General features: G+C 43.6%; 2 protein-coding genes across 2 annotated transcripts in view; one reads left to right on the plus strand and one right to left on the minus strand.

The window, feature by feature from the left end:
* Positions 1-18,516, plus strand: part of SHISA9 (shisa family member 9) — a 628,900-nt gene that overhangs the window by 20,762 nt on the left and 589,622 nt on the right. The gene's annotated exons all lie outside the window — the stretch shown is intronic.
* Positions 3,652-7,070, minus strand: LOC137525295 (uncharacterized). Its single transcript, XM_068246351.1, has 3 exons — positions 6,593-7,070; positions 4,710-4,872; positions 3,652-4,555 (listed from the first exon to the last, which is right to left on the minus strand). Exons 1-3 carry the CDS (start codon positions 6,921-6,923, stop codon positions 3,652-3,654), a joined length of 1,398 nt encoding a protein of 465 aa, XP_068102452.1. The 5' UTR covers positions 6,924-7,070.

Consider the following 18,516-nt stretch of genomic DNA (forward strand, 5'->3'; position numbering starts at 1 on the left):
ATTTCTTCATGGGTCCATGAGCAGCAACAAAGGCTCAGAGGAAGGCATGGAAAGCCTCTACAGGTTCCAGAGGCTTTCTTCTTATTAGGTATACAGCCATACAAGTAAAACTTTTTTAACCACTTCCCCTCCCCCAGGACAAGTAACTACCTCCCTGCAAAATCCACGAGGACATCTTGTGGCCAAATAGTAAAATTACATTTACAAACTTCTTTTCATACACAGACTTTTTTTTACATTTAAAATCAACCCCTTACCCCCCACACTCCCCAAAAATGTTTTTTGTAAAATAAATAAATACAAATATACAATTAAAAATATACATAAATAGTTACCTTAGGGACTGAACTTTTTTTCATATGTATTTTAAGAAATTACAATTACTTTTTAAATTATGGGCTTGTAATTAGGGATGGATGCACAACTCAAAAAACATGCACTTTTATTTCCAAATAAAATATTGACGCCATACATTGTACTAGATTGCATCAAAGAATGAGTCGGCACCACCCAAGTATTTTATAGCTCTTTTATGGTGTAGGCTGCAATGACAGACCGCTGTTTCGAGCACTATGCCCTTTCTCAAATTGCAATAGCCATGATGGTTATTGCAATTTGAGAAAGGGCCTAGTGCTCGAAACTCATTCTTTGATGCAACGGAGTATACTCCTGGGGACACAGGAGTAGGAGTCCGGGCACGCCAACCAGTCCAGAGGGTGCGCCTTCAACTTTTTGTGTTTAGTATACATTGTACTAGGGAAAATTTTAAAAAAATGTTACAATAACCAGGACAAATAAAGTGTGTTAGAATAAAATAATGGTTAACAAAAAGTATCCCCCCCCTTCCCCCCAAAGAAAGCCTAATCAGACGGCGAAAAAAACAAGACTTAGGCCTCTTGCACACTGCAAGTGATTCCGATTCAGATTCCGCTTTTTAATCAGTTTTTACATCTGATTTAGGCTAGGTCCACACTAGACCCAGTTGCAGGACGGATGCAGCAGTCCGTGCTCAGGGGAACTCCCGCGGAACGCAAACGGATCCGTTTTACCAAAAAGTGCATCCGTTTTGCATCCGTTTCCGGTCCGTTTTTAACCCCAAAAAACGGACAGAAAACGTTTCTATGCCTTTCAATGGAATTGAAGCCAAAAGGGAGGAGTTTTTGGGACAATAATCAATAAATTTGAATGGTAATTCAATGGGCAGGACATGGGTGTGGTCAATTCAGTGGGCAGGACATGGGTGTGGTTAATGTTTTCAAAAAAAAGGTTAAATAACCTTTTTTGAGCATGGGGAATGTAGTTGCGGTGGCTGTGGGAGTGGATTTGGAACAATAGCAGGGAAGTGGGAGTGGTTTTTCTGTAAAGAAAGTAGATGAGCACCATGTAAGGATATTTTTAATGTACAGGGGAGTGTTTTGGGAGTGGCTTTGATGTCTATTGTGTGAAACACCTGTTTTCAGCACATTCCAGCAGGAGAGCACTCCAGCCACTCCAGCACTGCTGCCCAGCCAAGGCCATGGACCCCATTGTCTTTATGTACTGGCTTAACCTAGCCTGGCTGGGTGTCCTGCTGTACTATGCCGGAAACCTCCTGGAGTCAAGTCGGAGACGGTGGTGGGTGCATCCCCTGTTACAAGAGAGGGAGAGGAAAGGGCAGTTCTCTCAGCTCTACAGAGACCTCAGACGACACCCACCAAAGTTCTTCAACTACTGCCGGATGTCTGTGAGTGTGTAAGTACACTTGATTAACAATTTTACCTATACTTTACCTTGTCCTGTTCCCATATTTGTCACATTGCTAATGGTGTTTTCCTTTCCTTTTTGAAGCTTTGATAAACTTCTGGAGATGTTGAGGCCCCATCTTCAGAAGAAAGACACCAGGTTGCGGAAGTCCATCACCCCAGAGGAACAACTTCTGATCACCTTGCGGTAAGTAATGTCTGCTTTACCTATACCACTTTTCATTTTGTATTGATGAGGAGACAATTTTGTAAACAAACAAAAACTTTATTTTTTTTGGAGTTTTTATTGAAAAACTACCAACATGGTAGGTTATAAAGTTCTCCTTCCAACCTGGAAGAGACAGGTTCAGAACATGTACTTGCTGTTCAGGCATTCAAGTCTTTACATTTTGTGTCTTTGTTTTCCCCTTCCCCCCAGAACACATGTCTTGCACATGACCGGGGTCAGCCCAGCTTGGACAATAGACAATTGTCTTTGCTATCTGCTGTTCAGGGAGAAAGATTAGCTCTATTGACCCCGGGGGGGGGGGGGGGGACATTGGCCATGAGCAGCAAACATCAGTAGTGCAAAGTAATTTAAAGTGCAGTACCTAGAACACATCTTAAAATTTCTATAAAATGTAAACAATGTTGCTCACAAGGTGGATCCCACACACTGCCTGCCTCAGTAGATTGAGCTATCTGCCATTGTAGGCCTAGGATCAACATCATCCCTTTGTCGTGCTGATGGAAAGCTACGTTGGGCATGTGTTGATCACAAGGCCTTCAAAGGCAGGTAGCAAATCTAGTGAACCAGGGGGTGTGGGACATTGGCCATGAGCATCAAAGCTCTATAGTGCAAAGTAATTTAAGTGCAGTACCTAGAACACATCTTAAAATTTCTATAAAATGTCAACAATGTTGCTCACAAGGTGGATCCCACACACTGCCTGCCTCAGTAGATTGAGCTACCTGCCATTGAAGGCCTAGGATCAACTTCATCCCTTTGTCGTGCTGATGGAAAGCTACGTTGGGCATGTGTTGATCACAAGGCCTTCAAAGGCAGGTAGCAAATCTAGTGAACCAGGGGGTGTGGGACATTGGCCATGAGCATCAAAGCTCTATAGTGCAAAGTAATTTAAGTGCAGTACCTAGAACACATCTTAAAATTTCTATAAAATGTCAACAATGTTGCTCACAAGGTGGATCCCACACACTGCCTGCCTCAGTAGATTGAGCTACCTGCCATTGAAGGCCTAGGATCAACTTCATCCCTTTGTCGTGCTGATGGAAAGCTACGTTGGGCATGTGTTGATCACAAGGCCTTCAAAGGCAGGTAGCAAATCTAGTGAACCAGGGGGTGTGGGACATTGGCCATGAGCATCAAAGCTCTATAGTGCAAAGTAATTTAAGTGCAGTACCTAGAACACATCTTAAAATTTCTATAAAATGTCAACAATGTTGCTCACAAGGTGGATCCCACACACTGCCTGCCTCAGTAGATTGAGCTACCTGCCATTGAAGGCCTAGGATCAACTTCATCCCTTTGTCGTGCTGATGGAAAGCTACGTTGGGCATGTGTTGATCACAAGGCCTTCAAAGGCAGGTAGCAAATCTAGTGAACCAGGGGGTGTGGGACATTGGCCATGAGCATCAAAGCTCTATAGTGCAAGGTAATTTAAGTGCAGTACCTAGAACACATCTTAAAATTTCTATAAAATGTCAACAATGTTGCTCACAAGGTGGATCTCACACACTGCCTGCCTCAGTAGATTGAGCTACCTGCCATTGAAGGCCTAGGATCAACTTCATCCCTTTGTCGTGCTGATGGAAAGCTACGTTGGGCATGTGTTGATCACAAGGCCTTCAAAGGCAGGTAGCAAATCTAGTGAACCAGGGGGTGTGGGACATTGGACATGAGCAGCAAATCCTACTTTTTAGGATCTTGTTCATGAAACAAAGAGTAGTTTCCACCTATTTGCTGGGGAGACGTATTAAGGGGGCTGGGTTGCATACTGCCACCTAGCTGAGTATAAACGGGACGTTCATCTGCTTGAGAGGGAGGGAAGGAAGGGCCTTGCTGATAACTCTGGTATGACTGAGAGGGAGATGGACCCTGGTATGGCTGAGTGTGAGAAGGTTGCCATGCGCTAGGTGGCCTACTTGTTGCAGTTGAGAATTCAAAATGACTTTTGATACACTCAAGCAAACTACACTGGCACTGTATTAAACGATGTCGTGGCACTTGTTCCATGAAAGGCAAAAGTGACATCACCGAGTAGTACACTTGGCTGTTCTGGTGTTGCATTATCCGGTCAATCTCGTGGCGATGCTGCATGTGTAGAGATTGAATCTGCTCCTGAAACATCTGCCTTTCCTTTTGGAGTACTTGGTTGGATTCATCTAATTGATTTTTTAGCATTTCTATGTGTTGCAAATATTGTTGTGATAGACCAGAACTTGGATCCTGTAGTCTTCGTGAAACCATACTTTCTTGATTGCGCATCATTCCCACCAAACTTGAAACAGCTCCAGCCATCTGAACATTAGCTGTTCTGCTCTGTCCACGAGCACTTGTAGGGCGAACAGCTGGTCGTCTGGCTTCTGAACGAGTGGTTTCAGCATTTGCTTTGTCGGTGGCAGGTTGTGCGTCTGGCCGTGGAGTAGATGTGGAAGGGGTTGGTGACTCAGATGTCATAGAATCATCCTCTACTATGTCATCCACGTTGATGGTTGTCAAGTCTTCAAAGGAATGTTCAGGGGACGAATCCCTATTTGTCGCGGCAGGTGCTTCATTAGAATCATCCATGAGTGCATCAAAATTATCTTCAGTACTGTGGGTAGAAAATAAACAGCAATGGTTACATGTGTGAAAAGTAGAGGCGCATCGGTGTTTACAAAAAAAAAAAATTGAACTACAAAGATTAAACTGTTGTGGGAGAGCATACACATAACAGCAATTTCAAGTTGCAAACGTCACTCACTCACCCTCGCGCTTGTACGAGTGGTCGTAAGAATGAAAGAAGGCGAGTGTGGCAATATGGAGTCCTTTTCGATGCCCCACTTCCACTCCTCTGTTCGTCTTTCTCCACCTTAAGTTCCTTGACAAAACTGTCCCGTATACTTCGCCATTTTGTCTTCATTTTTTCAACTGTGTAAACAACAAACAAACAATATGTTGTCATTTCATTTCAGGTTCCTTGCGACGGGACAAAGCTATGCAAGTTTACATCTAACATTCAGAGTGGGCAAAAGCACCGTCGCCAACATCGTGAACAGGACAAGCCGGGTGATCTGGAGCAAGCTCGTCGAGAAGTACATGCCGGTTCCCGACTCTAAAAAGTGGATAGAGGTTGCTGAACTGTTCTGGGATAGGTGCAACTTCCCAAACTGCCTAGGAGCCATTGACGGCAAACATGTGCGGCTACAGAATCCAGCGAGGAGTGGGAGTCTGTATTTTAATTATAAAAAGTACTTTAGTTTGGTACTCCTTGCTGTAGCCGACGCAGACTACAAGTTTGTATACGTCGACGTTGGCTCCTACGGCGGTTCAAGTGACTCGGGGATATTCCGGCGCTCCAGGTTACATGGACTACTGAATGAGGACCGGCTGGACATCCCCGGGGACAAGCCATGGCCTGGAAGAACATCGCCCAGCTACCCCTACGTGTTTGTTGGCGACGAGGCCTTTGCCTTGTCACACCATGTCATGCGGCCGTATGGGATGAGAGGCCTCGGCCGCCAGCAACGCGTGTTCAATTACCGGTTGACAAGGGCTCGTAGGATGGTGGAGTGTACATTTGGCATCATGTCGAACAAGTGGAGGATGTTCCACTCGCCACTACAGCTGAGCCCTGCCAACGCCACAGCTGTAGTTAAAGCAGCTTGCATCCTCCACAACTTTGTTCGACAGGAGCAAGGGTACAATCTCCAGCATGCCGACATGGACTACTTGCCCCAAATTCGCCGGTATGCGACAAGGGGTAGGGTTCAGGCCCAGAGGAATCGGGATCGGTTGGCACAGTACTTCTTGTCGCCGGAGGGGTACTTCCCATACCAAGACATTATTGTGCCTCTTTGAGTGGACATTGTTGTTGCTGTACTTGTTTTTGTTTTTTTTAGTGGGTGGGTGATGGGGGGGGGGTTGATTACGCTGTTTTTAGTTACACATTTTATATGTAAATTTTTAATTGTTTCTTTCTTTGTTTAATAAACTTTTTCTAAACTTTTTACAGATGAGTGTTCTTATAAATGCAACATGTGTGGCACTGGGGAAGCCAGTTTAGGAGACACTTCAGGGGGGCAGAGCATTTTTGAGACACTGAGGGGGCTAGATTGAGGGGGGGGGGGGGAGGGGACGGTGGGGGGCAGAGAGTGGCAGTTTAGGAGACACTTCAGGGGGGCAGAGCATTTTTGAGACACTGAGGGGGCTAAATTGAGGGGGGGGGGAGGGGACGGTGGGGGGCAGAGAGTGGCAGTTTAGGAGACACTTCAGGGGGGCAGAGCATTTTTGAGACACTGAGGGGGGGGTAGATTGAGGGGGGGGGGAGGGGACGGTGGGGGGCAGAGAGTGGCAGTTTAGGAGACACTTCAGGGGGGCAGAGCATTTTTGAGACACTGAGGGGGGGGTAGATTGAGGGGGGGGGGAGGGGACGGTGGGGGGCAGAGAGTGGCAGTTTAGGAGACACTTCAGGGGGGCAGAGCATTTTTGAGACACTGAGGGGGGGTAGATTGAGGGGGGGGAGGGGACGGTGGGGGGCTAAAGAGTGGCAGTTTAGGAGACACTGGAGGGGGGGGGGGGCAGAGAGTGGCATTTAGATTACTTAAAAACATGTATTTCAAACCACACAGATATGAGGGGGCACACTTACGTTCCTTGGCCTGCTTCCTGGATGGAAACTTGTCATACTCAGGAACAAATTGTTTTGTGATCTCCTCCCATACCCTCCTGGCATGCTGTAGGTCACTATAGAGGTCATTCTTCTTATCGTACAGCTCTGGCCGCTCTTGGACGGCCATAATGAAGTCCTCCACATTGATGAAGCTCCTGGGCATGATGGCTGCACTCGTGTCTCTCCCAGCTCGTAAACAGGAAGCTGTCAGAGATGACGTTGAGGGGAGGAGAAGGAAGTTCAGGCTTTCCGTTTTGTCATCCGTTTTTGGTGCTATTTTGCCTGTGGAGATGGAGATGCGTTTTCCCATTGCTTTGCGCTACCCATCCGTGTATCCGTGGTCCGTGAAAATGCAGCAGATCCGGACCTTCCGTTCAGGTTTTGAAAACGGGTCCCCGCAAACGCAGACGGATCCGTTTTTTACTTGGGTGAGGCTGGCTGCTATTTTCAACATTAGTATCCGGGACTCCGTTTTTCATCCGGTTTGAAAAACGCAGCCACGGATAAGTTTCCGGACCTAGTGTGGACTAGGCCTTAGATTCCGATTTGCAGTGTGCAGGGAGCAAACTGCAAATCTGAATCTGAATCAGATGTAAAAACTGATTAAAAAGCGGAATCTGAAACGGAATCACTTGCAGTGTGCAAGAGGCCATAGATTGTTTAGTTGTGATAAGAAGTAATGAATTAGGAAGGCAAAACCTTTGTTACCCTAATCCCCCATCGCAGTGCATTAGTGGGCCTTCAACTGGCCCCCTCAGCAACTGTAGAACAGAGCGGAGCAGAGGGATACTTTACTATCTTTCAGCGAGCAGAGTGAGGTCCTACACTCCTCTCTTTCCTGTAGTCATCGCACAGCCAATATTCCTGCTGCTCCAATGCAGAGATAAGAATGAGAAGGAAATAGGTTGCATAGTGGCTACAGTGAAGAGAGGAGAGAAGACCTGTCACTCCACCTGCTGCAAGAAGGTAAAATATTGATCCACCCTGACCCTGCACTTCGGCACAGGACCAGGCCTCCACCAGGAATGGGGGGGGGGGGGGGGGGGAGGTCACAAAATTATTGCTACGCCCGTGCAAACAAGCCGTTCAGAGCTAGAGGAAGTCTTACTTTCATAAAACAAAGCACTTCTTCAGAAAAAGCCTACAGTGTGTAGCTCTACAAGACACACATGAGAGGCTGTAGAAAGGCTCTCATTAAGTATTTGGTAATGTTTAATGCATACATTTATGCATAAATTACAGAAATGCATTACTTTATGTGCCTAATTATCCATGCACATGAAACTTTGCTCATTGCTGTCAAACTTATTTTAAATTGGAAGATAAAGAGAAGGTTTCAAAATCCTTAAAAAAACCAGATAAAACTGGGGTTACTGCCCAAAGATTTCTGAATCTATTTGTGTGGCACATTTCAGACAAAATACTTATTTTTCAGAATGGTTCACAGTTTTTTAAGTATGCCAGATTCATATAAAGTGTTTCGAAAACAAATGCAACGCTATGAAAGAAAAAAACTGTTTTTCATAAACTGTGAATTTTCTATAGGGTGGTACTTTTTATAATTAGGCAACCTTGTGCTGGAAGCTTGCAAGTTCTCTTGCTATTGTATAACTTTCCTCCATGTATAGCCCACAAACATACTGGCGATTCTTAAAGTGTACTTTCAAATCCTAATTATGGGTGCGCAGGTGCTGAATAATATGGATGGAGAATTAATCGATAATAAATGGATCAATATTTTATTATAAAAGTCAAAATTACATGCATAATGCACATGCATTACCCTCAATCACACTGTATCCACACATGCATGGGAGTCATATGGTGTCCATTAAAAAATGTGTAAATTACATATATACTTAGAGACTCCGCAGGGTTTTTCTTTAAAAATACTAAAAGACTGAAAGAGTATCTCTAATCAATCCCACAGTTCCGTGGCTGTTATCAGCTTTCCCTGTATATGTTTATGTCCCAAACAAATTGTTGTCCACAAATATGCACTATATATACTGTTTGGTGGGTTTTGAAAAAAAAGGTTGATGTCACCTGACACTGTGGTATTCCTGATGCTTAGTTCGTTTTGAACTCCCGACCTGGGTAGCGGCGAGCTACGCTTTGATCTCCGTGGCTCCACGTAGGTACTGGACGGTGTCACCGGCCGAGTTCTCCTATAGTCTCGCGGGAACTCGCCGGACTCTCCAGTCATACAACTCAGAGCGCTCCTGCGCGGTGACGTCACGTCTTTTCCCAGTGGTATGGAGCTGCGTATTGGTCCGCTCTATTTTGTGTTAAGCTCCGGGTTTTCACCTTGCTGTTTTGCGTTCCACGGCGCTTCCTGGATTGGATGCGTTCCACAGCGCTTCCTGGATTGCAAGAGTTGAAATAAACAGCAGATTTTTTAGCATCAACTTCAGATGTCAGTCAAACCTCCTAGTGCTCGGTACTTCAGCAGTCAATGGGGCGCCCCTACAGACTGACTTTGATTGACATGTTTCGACAATAACTATTGTCTTCCTCAGAATCAGTACCTCCTGTTCACTAGTGGCTTCCATCTTTATAAATCCTATAGGATCCTCCTCTTCCTCCTTTCTTTGTGCCGCCCCCTTTTCCCCTTTGTTCCTCTCCAAATAAAGTTATTCAATTACTCGAGTTAACATCTAGTGCAAAAAACCATTAGCTATATATATGCATATGGAACTTGCCTCAATATGCATGTATGTGATATTGCATACACGACCCGAAAGTCCATACATGGATACTTAGACTATACAGTGGGTAAGGAAAAAATAAAAAATAAAAATAAATAAATATAGATCAAAAAATGAGAATAGAGAAAAAATGAAAATAAATATAAATATAAAATTAAAATAATAATAATAAAAAACCAAAGGACACCAATGCTCCTCAGGATCACCATAATGACTCCCCTTACATACTATTACATAACTTACTCTATCATATACAGTCCTCATAAAAAGCCAAAGATTTCCATTTCCTCATTCAATCCCTTAGGAGCAAGGGATTCCAAGTTGAAGATCCATCTGCTTTCAGCTCTAGACACCTTGGCTATAAAGTCCCCTCCCCTTGTGTCCCGCTTGATCACCTCAATACCAAAATATATTATTTTATGTACACTGCAAGCATGGTATTTCTTAAAATGTTTAGAGAGGGGATGTTCAACCCAGCCTTTCCGTATATTGTTAAAATGCTCCCCTATCCTTTTATGGAGCTCTCTTTTTGTTCGTCCAATATATTTTTTCCCACAGGGACAAATTAGACAGTATATAACCCCCTTAGTGTCACAAGTTATCAACTGTTTAATAGTATACTTTTCTGATGGGCCTTCTACTGTTTCAATCTTTTTATAGCCCTGGGTACTCTGACAGTTTTTACATCTCCCACATCTTACAAATCCGCCACCTGACTGTAATTGTACTTTATCTTTCTGGTTCATGGCTGCTGTTGCAACCATTAGACCTACATTCCCAGGTTTCCTATAGATAAATTCTGGATAATCAGACAATAATTCATTCAAAGACCTATCTTCTCTTAATATATGCCAGTGTTTCGCGATCAATTTTTTGACTGCATGGCTCTGTGCAGAGTATTTAAGATTAATCTTTGAACTATGATCCTTAGTTGTATCTCTACATCTTTTAACAAGGAGATCTTTACGATTTAGTTGTTCTACGGCTTGTTTCGCCTGCTCGATTATTTTTTCATCGTACCCTTTTTGTTGGAATTGTTCACCCAATATGTCTCTCTCCTTTCTGTACTGTTTATCATCCGTACAATTTCTTTTTAACCTGATAAATTGTCCTTTTGGGACATTATTGAGCCATACAGGGAGGTGGCAGCTTGTCGCGAGGATATAGCCATTCACATCAGTGGGCTTTTTATAGGTACTGGTTTTTAAAAATGCATCCTCTACATAAATCTTCAGGTCCAAAAAGTTAACGGTTTCTCGACTGGTGGTTGCTGTGAAATGGATATTCCTATCGTTGTCATTAATGCTGCTCAGAAAGTCTCTTAGGGAACTCTCCGTGCCCCTCCAGACGAATAGGACGTCATCTATAAACCTTTTCCATAGGACCAGGCTCTCCCCGGGACCATCCGGGCAGAAAACATTGCCCGCCTCCCAATACGCCATAAACAAATTGGCATATCCCGGAGCGAACCTGGTCCCCATCGCCGTCCCACTCGTCTGGAGGAACCACTCCCCCTCATATTCAAAAAAATTATGACCGAGTATGAATTTTATAGCATCCACAATAAATTGTTTCTGTTCCATCTCTAAATCCGAATCCCGAGCAAGATAATACTCCACTGCCTGTACTCCGTGATCGTGTTGAATCACGGTATACAATGCTGTAACATCTAAAGTACCCAATATCCAACTCTCCTCCCACCTTAACTCGTTCAGAAGATTGAGAACATGCCTGGAGTCCTCCAGGTAGGCTGGGGTACCTTTGACATATTTTTGAAGAAAGGTGTCTACATATTTTGATAGATTGGAGGTCAATGATCCAATACCCGATACGATTGGCCTACCTGGAGGATCCACTAAAGATTTGTGGATTTTTGGCATATGATAGAACAATGCTGTTCTTGGATATGCAACATTAACAAACTCAAATTCCTTCATGTTTAATACACCTTCCTCTTTACCCCTTTTCAAAAAAGTCTCCATTTCTTTGCCAAATATCCCACTCGGATCACTCTTAAGGCGTCTATATGTTGTCGTGTCATTCAGTAACCTGTATGCCTCTCGTTTATAATCATTAGTGTCCTGTATCACAATTCCACCCCCCTTGTCGGCAGGTCTTATTGTCACCTGTTTGTTATTCTGCAGGTCTTTAAGTGCCTGGTTCTCTTTTTTAGTTAGATTACTCAAAAATGAGGGATGGGGTTTTATTCTCCTTAGACCCTTTTCAATATTTCTCTCAAAGAGTAACATTTCCTTACTCATTTCATTTATGGGGTGAAAACGAGAGGGATTTTTTAGAGTTGTGTGTTGGAAGAAGCTGGTCTTATCTTTTGGTACTATTGGTTTTTTTTGGAAGTATTCTTTTAGACACAATTTCCTGGTATATCTTTTGATGTCTATGTAGGTTTCAAATTTATTTAATTTTGCTGTAGGTGCAAATTTCAATCCTTTTTCTAGTACATCTTTTTCTGGTTCTTTTAATTCCACTGTGCTGAGGTTAAATATCCCCCTTTCTTGATCTGTTTTAACAGTAATGTCTACCTGTATTTTGGTCTTGGACCTCCTCCCTCCTCTACACCCCCTCTTCCTGCCCCGTTTTTTGGGAGATGGTAGTCTGTTCCTTTGGCTAAAAAATATTTTTTTTATCGTATTTGGGCTTCTTTCTTTATAGGTATTCCGGAGGGGTCTATGTTGGCTTTCACCTGGATCTCTCCATGCCCCTGTCCTGAGGTGATATTGACTCTTTGGGTTGTTTCTTGATCTAGTGTGCTGTGGGGGTCCCCCTGTATCAGGTTCTGATCTACTATTGGGTCTCTGCTGTCTGACTTCCTGGGTCCCCGAACCATACTCACCCTGAAGACTTCTTCCTCTAGATCTAGTGTGGGGCGGAAATCTCCTGAAAACCGTCCCCCCACCCACCCCTCCAGATCTATCTTCTCTGAGGGCAAGTGGGGAGTATCTGTTATGTACAGGTATGTTGGGATAAACCTCCATAGGGGGGTTACTATTTTGTTCATATTTCCCTTTACTTGTATCTTCCATTTGTTTCTTTTTATGTTTAATTCGTTCTTTAGTTTTGTTTTTCTTTTGATTATTTTTATCTTTATTTCTGTTGTTAACCTTTTTCTTATTATTATTCTTTATTGAGGGAGATTCCCATTCTTCTTCCAACGTATTTTCTATGATGGTACTTAATTCTACAAATCTATTTTGCTCAGTCCCATATTGTGGGGTATCTTCTACGGTCTCCCCCCAGTGGGCCCCTGAAATAGGTGTTTCCCCCACTGTATTCGCTATCTCGTTCCAATCTACATCGCTTTCCTCTTGTTCTGAAAGCGATGCTGCATCCACACCGGTCGCATCTATGGTCTCATAGGAACCGTCATGAACACTCCATTCTACATCTGGGGTCAAATTATCTAGTTTGCTCCTAAGGGATTGAATGAGGAAATGGAAATCTTTGGCTTTTTATGAGGACTGTATATGATAGAGTAAGTTATGTAATAGTATGTAAGGGGAGTCATTATGGTGATCCTGAGGAGCATTGGTGTCCTTTGGTTTTTTATTATTATTATTTTAATTTTATATTTATATTTATTTTCATTTTTTCTCTATTCTCATTTTTTGATCTATATTTATTTATTTTTATTTTTTATTTTTTCCTTACCCACTGTATAGTCTAAGTATCCATGTATGGACTTTCGGGTCGTGTATGCAATATCACATACATGCATATTGAGGCAAGTTCCATATGCATATATATAGCTAATGGTTTTTTGCACTAGATGTTAACTCGAGTAATTGAATAACTTTATTTGGAGAGGAACAAAGGGGAAAAGGGGGCGGCACAAAGAAAGGAGGAAGAGGAGGATCCTATAGGATTTATAAAGATGGAAGCCACTAGTGAACAGGAGGTACTGATTCTGAGGAAGACAATAGTTATTGTCGAAACATGTCAATCAAAGTCAGTCTGTAGGGGCGCTCCATTGACTGCTGAAGTACCGAGCACTAGGAGGTTTGACTGACATCTGAAGTTGATGCTAAAAAATCTGCTGTTTATTTCAACTCTTGCAATCCAGGAAGCGCTGTGGAACGCATCCAATCCAGGAAGCGCCGTGGAACGCAAAACAGCAAGGTGAAAACCCGGAGCTTAACACAAAATAGAGCGGACCAATACGCAGCTCCATACCACTGGGAAAAGACGTGACGTCACCGCGCAGGAGCGCTCTGAGTTGTATGACTGGAGAGTCCGGCGAGTTCCCGCGAGACTATAGGAGAACTCGGCCGGTGACACCGTCCAGTACCTACGTGGAGCCACGGAGATCAAAGCGTAGCTCGCTGCTACCCAGGTCGGGAGTTCAAAACGAACTAAGCATCAGGAATACCACAGTGTCAGGTGACATCAACCTTTTTTTTCAAAACCCACCAAACAGTATATATAGTGCATATTTGTGGACAACAATTTGTTTGGGACATAAACATATACAGGGAAAGCTGATAACAGCCACGGAACTGTGGGATTGATTAGAGATACTCTTTCAGTCTTTTAGTATTTTTAAAGAAAAACCCTGCGGAGTCTCTAAGTATATATGTAATTTACACATTTTTTAATGGACACCATATGACTCCCATGCATGTGTGGATACAGTGTGATTGAGGGTAATGCATGTGCATTATGCATGTAATTTTGACTTTTATAATAAAATATTGATCCATTTATTATCGATTAATTCTCCATCCATATTATTCAGCACCTGCGCACCCATAATTAGGATTTGAAAGTAGTGTTTTTTAAGGTGGGAGGAGGGGGATACCCACCTCATCTGGGAAGCAGCAGGTGGGCAGTATCAGGATCTTTTTAGCTTTATTCAGGCAGCGCCATCTAACTTTTGTTGTGATTCTTAAAGTGTACCCGAGGCGAAGTGACATGATGAGATAAATATGTGTATGTACAGTACAAAACATATCAATAACCAGGCTGTTTTACTAGTTTTATTTTGCTGCCTGAAAGAGCTCGTTTTTAGGCATAGAAGTTAAAAATTCTCTCTGGTCGGTAGTACCTTGTCGAGAATATCGTAAACATCAATGATAAGCAAATTAAAGCCATAAAAGTTTTCCTGGCAGAATACAACTTCTGAGAGCAGGGGGAGATAGAAAAAGTTCAATTGATCATGTATTTTCATTTAGGGATACTTAATAGGCTGCCAATGAGCAGAGACAACAAAACATTCAATATACCTTGTAAATTTTTAAATATAAAATTAAACCATGGGATATCTAAAAAAATCATTTTTAGGAGAATAAATACAATCTGTTTATTTTCACCCCAGGTTCACTTTAATATCTTTCACATTAGCCTTATTGAATGTATACATATTAGGGACTTTAGACTTTGGCTCCTTTTGCAGCTGATGGTCATTTTTTTTTTTTAAATCAGAAATAAAGTACCGTATATCAGTTCAACTTATACAACATTGTCCTTTAATATGCAGTTGTCAATCAAAGAAGTAGTCGGGACCGTCAAGCTGAGCAATGAAGGAACCAGGCAAAAAAGTAGTGTCCATTAAAGTAATATTGTTAGAAGTTTGAGAAATAGTTATAGAGTTTTCTAATGATTACAACAGTGTAAGTAATCAGCTTTTGGCAAGCTTGCTAATGTGACAGACCAATGTTAATTGTGTTGTTACAAAGGTTCAGAAAAAATTAAAACTAGGTACAACACAAGGCACAAATAATTTTGTTAAAACGTATTAATCAATTTAACACTACGGTCTGCTTAGTAACCAGCATCATTACCACACACACATACATACACACACACACACACAAATCTTTCTGCTCTCTGCACAATTGTTCTAATGACTGCATCTGCTCAGCCACTGATAATGAATCATACACAGTTTTGTAGACAAAGATTTGTCTCTATCTTTTGTGTACAGTACCCAGCCCCCAACCTCTCTACCCCTCCCCAAGTGCTGTGTACTGTAGTGATGCTGGAAGAGTCTGCAGAGCCAGTTCTGCTTCATCAGAGGAGGACAGAGTGAGTGTAATAAGATGAGGCTGGGAGCACACTCGTCTGTCGGTTTTCTGTATGGGTTTTCTGCGCGCTGTGTGTGTCTGTATGTGTGAGAACATGCACGTTTTATCACAGAAGCTAATGTAATTGAAAGAGAAAATGTGTGCAGTGCTTCACTGCCTGCTGTCTGTGTTTATCTGCATGGAAAACCCCAAACTCAAGTGTGCGCTAGCCAATTGAATAACATTGGCTCTCAGTTTACCTGGGGGGGTGGGGGGCGGCATCCAAAGTTTCTCAGTGGGGCCAAGTAATTTCTAGTTACACCCCTGCACTCAGGACAAAGTTTGATAGTGATGTTATGCCAGATGTTCCGTGGTAAGTTGATATAGTGTTTGTGGTGGTTGTCATTGAAAGCATAAAAAAGCACAGAGTCCATGCATGGAAACCTTCAGATCCATGTAATAAGGAATGGTGTTATTGGCCACATAACTTGTAAAGCCAAGAAGTAGAATATATAAATATTCAGAGTCCCAATCCTAGTGAGTGGATGATTATATTCTGATGCAGGATGCTGAGGGTTATAAAAAAACTACTTCACACCCTAACACCTGCTTCTGCTCCTGATTTGCTCTTAACCTCCCTGGCGGTAACCCCGACCTACACTCGGGGTAGCCGCCGCAGAGGATTGCACGGCCCCGGGAAGAATTTTTTGAATAAAACTTGTTGTAAACCTTGTAGCTAAGCTGTCCCCCAAGTCCCTCCGATCTGCTCCGATCCCCCCGATCGCCGCCGTTATACGTACCACCCGCCAGATCCTGCGATAGCGCAGCCTCTCCAATCACCTCCACACTTCACTATGGGGAGGATCGGGAATGCACATGACATCATGACATTGATGACGTCAGACGTCATGTCCGAACGTTGCCATAGCAACAACTGAAGCTGATTGGGGAGGCTGCGGCTCTCGCGGGATCGCGGCTGGGTAAATATAAGTGCTGGAGATCGGGGGGATCAGAGAGGTGCGGGGGGGGGGGGGGACTTGGGGGACACAGGTAGCTAGCCTAGTGCTAGCTACAAGGTTTACAACAAGTTTTATTAAAAAAATTACTCCTGCGGACGCAGCCACCGAAACTGCGTACCGCCCGCCAGGGAGGTTACAGGGGACCTGAACTCAAAACTTCCTCTCCTCTCTAAAAGATACGCAACAGCATAATAACCTTTAAAGAAAAACATTTCTTTGTTACAGCTGATACAAATCCTGCAATAAATCCGCAGTGTGTCTATATTGTTAACATCCTGTGCTTTCAAATGAGCTTATCTGCCATGGCAGTTAGGTGACACGTGGAGAGATCAAGTTACAACTTGTGATTAGACACAGATGAGGGGGAGTTAGACAGGCTAAACTCTCTAAATACACACAGGGTGCATTGCTCTAGGTTTTCCTTTTGTCCTGTGCAAGAGTTCAGGTTCACTTTAAAGGACCCTTGACCAGAGGCAAAGCTACCTAAGGTATGATCAGAGGTATGTTCATGCTGGATCCACATACATCTGTGCATTGTCTGTTCCTCTCTTTGTTACCCATTTCCCTTCAAATTTTCCAACAGGAAGAGGCAGGATTGTGGTAATGCTTCCTTCTATCACCCTCCTGGTGAGTACTCTTACCCACCCTGTTCACTCCCCTTAAAGGGAAAATGAACTGAGAGGGTTATGGAGGCTGCCATATTAATTTTCTTTAAAACAATGCACATTACTTGGCTGTCCGGCTTATCCTTTGCCTCTTATACTTTAGACCTTGAACAAACATGCAGCAGATCAGATGAATCTGACCAAAATCTGACAAGATTACCTATATGCTTGTTTCAGGTTTGTGCTTCAGACATTGATACCAAAATCATCAGCAGGAGAGCCAGGCAATTGGTATTGTTTATACTACTGGCAGACAATAAAAATAAACATGCATGGTGCACATGGATACATTAAGTTAGCTCCCTTGTGCGATTGGTAAGATGCACTATCTGTCCCACGAGAGGACGTCAGGATGTGTGCTCCTAATGCATTGAGAGGTTTGATGCAATGAATGTGGTTGCATGTTGTAACGATTGTGGAACTTTCTCCGTGATCAGCGCACAACGCGTGCGCTGACACGGCGGAAATCCTCCACAAGCGTACATTTGCAGGCACCCAGCAAAAGGTGCTACGCACCTGTAGAGGGAAATTCCTGTCGGCAGATGGCGCTGGGGAGTGCAGAGGAACCAATCCTCTGTACCTCCACAAGTGCCAGACAGGAATTGTACGAAGCGCAGAACGCAATCGCAAGAGAGGCGATTGCGAATGAGATTGAGCAAAGGGACAGGTTGTATGTGTGTGCGCCAATCCAGTCGCCACCCCGCGACCGCGCACACACAACAGCAGATATGAAATAGGAACGCGATCGCAAGAGGTGCGATCGCCAGACGTGACACAAGGCAGATCAGAATAGAATACGAGGGTAGCAAAGGCACAGCAAATAATACAATAAGGAGATACGGAAAATAACAAACGCTAGCTAACCGCGAACACCGCACTCATTCGCAACAGTGCACGCGGTTATGCGCGGTCTCCACGTGATAAGCACAATAGAGACAAGCACGCCTAACTAACCATCGACAGACAAACATGAAACAGAGGACGCGAGCGCTTGCTTAACGGTTACCTCACCAAGCCTCCAGCAAGCGTAGCAGACAAGACAGACACACGAAAACAGGGACAAGCGAGAGATAGGATCCACAGCACTAGCGAAAAGTGGCTAGCGCGATCCAGGTACAGAGTAGCAGAACAGAAGGAATCCCAGCGCTAGCGAAAAGTAGCTAGCGCGATCCCAGAAGACAGAACAGAAGGATCCCCAGCGCTAGCGAAAAGTAGCTAGCGCGATCCCAGGAGACAGAACAAAAGAGATAGCTGGTAGCAACCGCTGCACCAGCTATACTCCAAGAACAGAGATCAGAACCATTTCCTGTCGACCACCTTTGGGACTGGACAATGGCAACAGGCAAGACAAGACAGAACAGGCAATACAGATAATACAACCTGACTGGGCTAGAAGGGGAGCCTAAAGCAACCCCCAGGAATTAACTATACTAGATAGCAATGGCTGACACTCCAGCAGTGTCCATCAGGAACAGACCATGGAAAGGAAATGAC

The sequence above is a fragment of the Hyperolius riggenbachi genome, chromosome 7 (assembly GCF_040937935.1).
Source record: "Hyperolius riggenbachi isolate aHypRig1 chromosome 7, aHypRig1.pri, whole genome shotgun sequence".
Taxonomy (NCBI): domain Eukaryota; kingdom Metazoa; phylum Chordata; class Amphibia; order Anura; family Hyperoliidae; genus Hyperolius; species Hyperolius riggenbachi.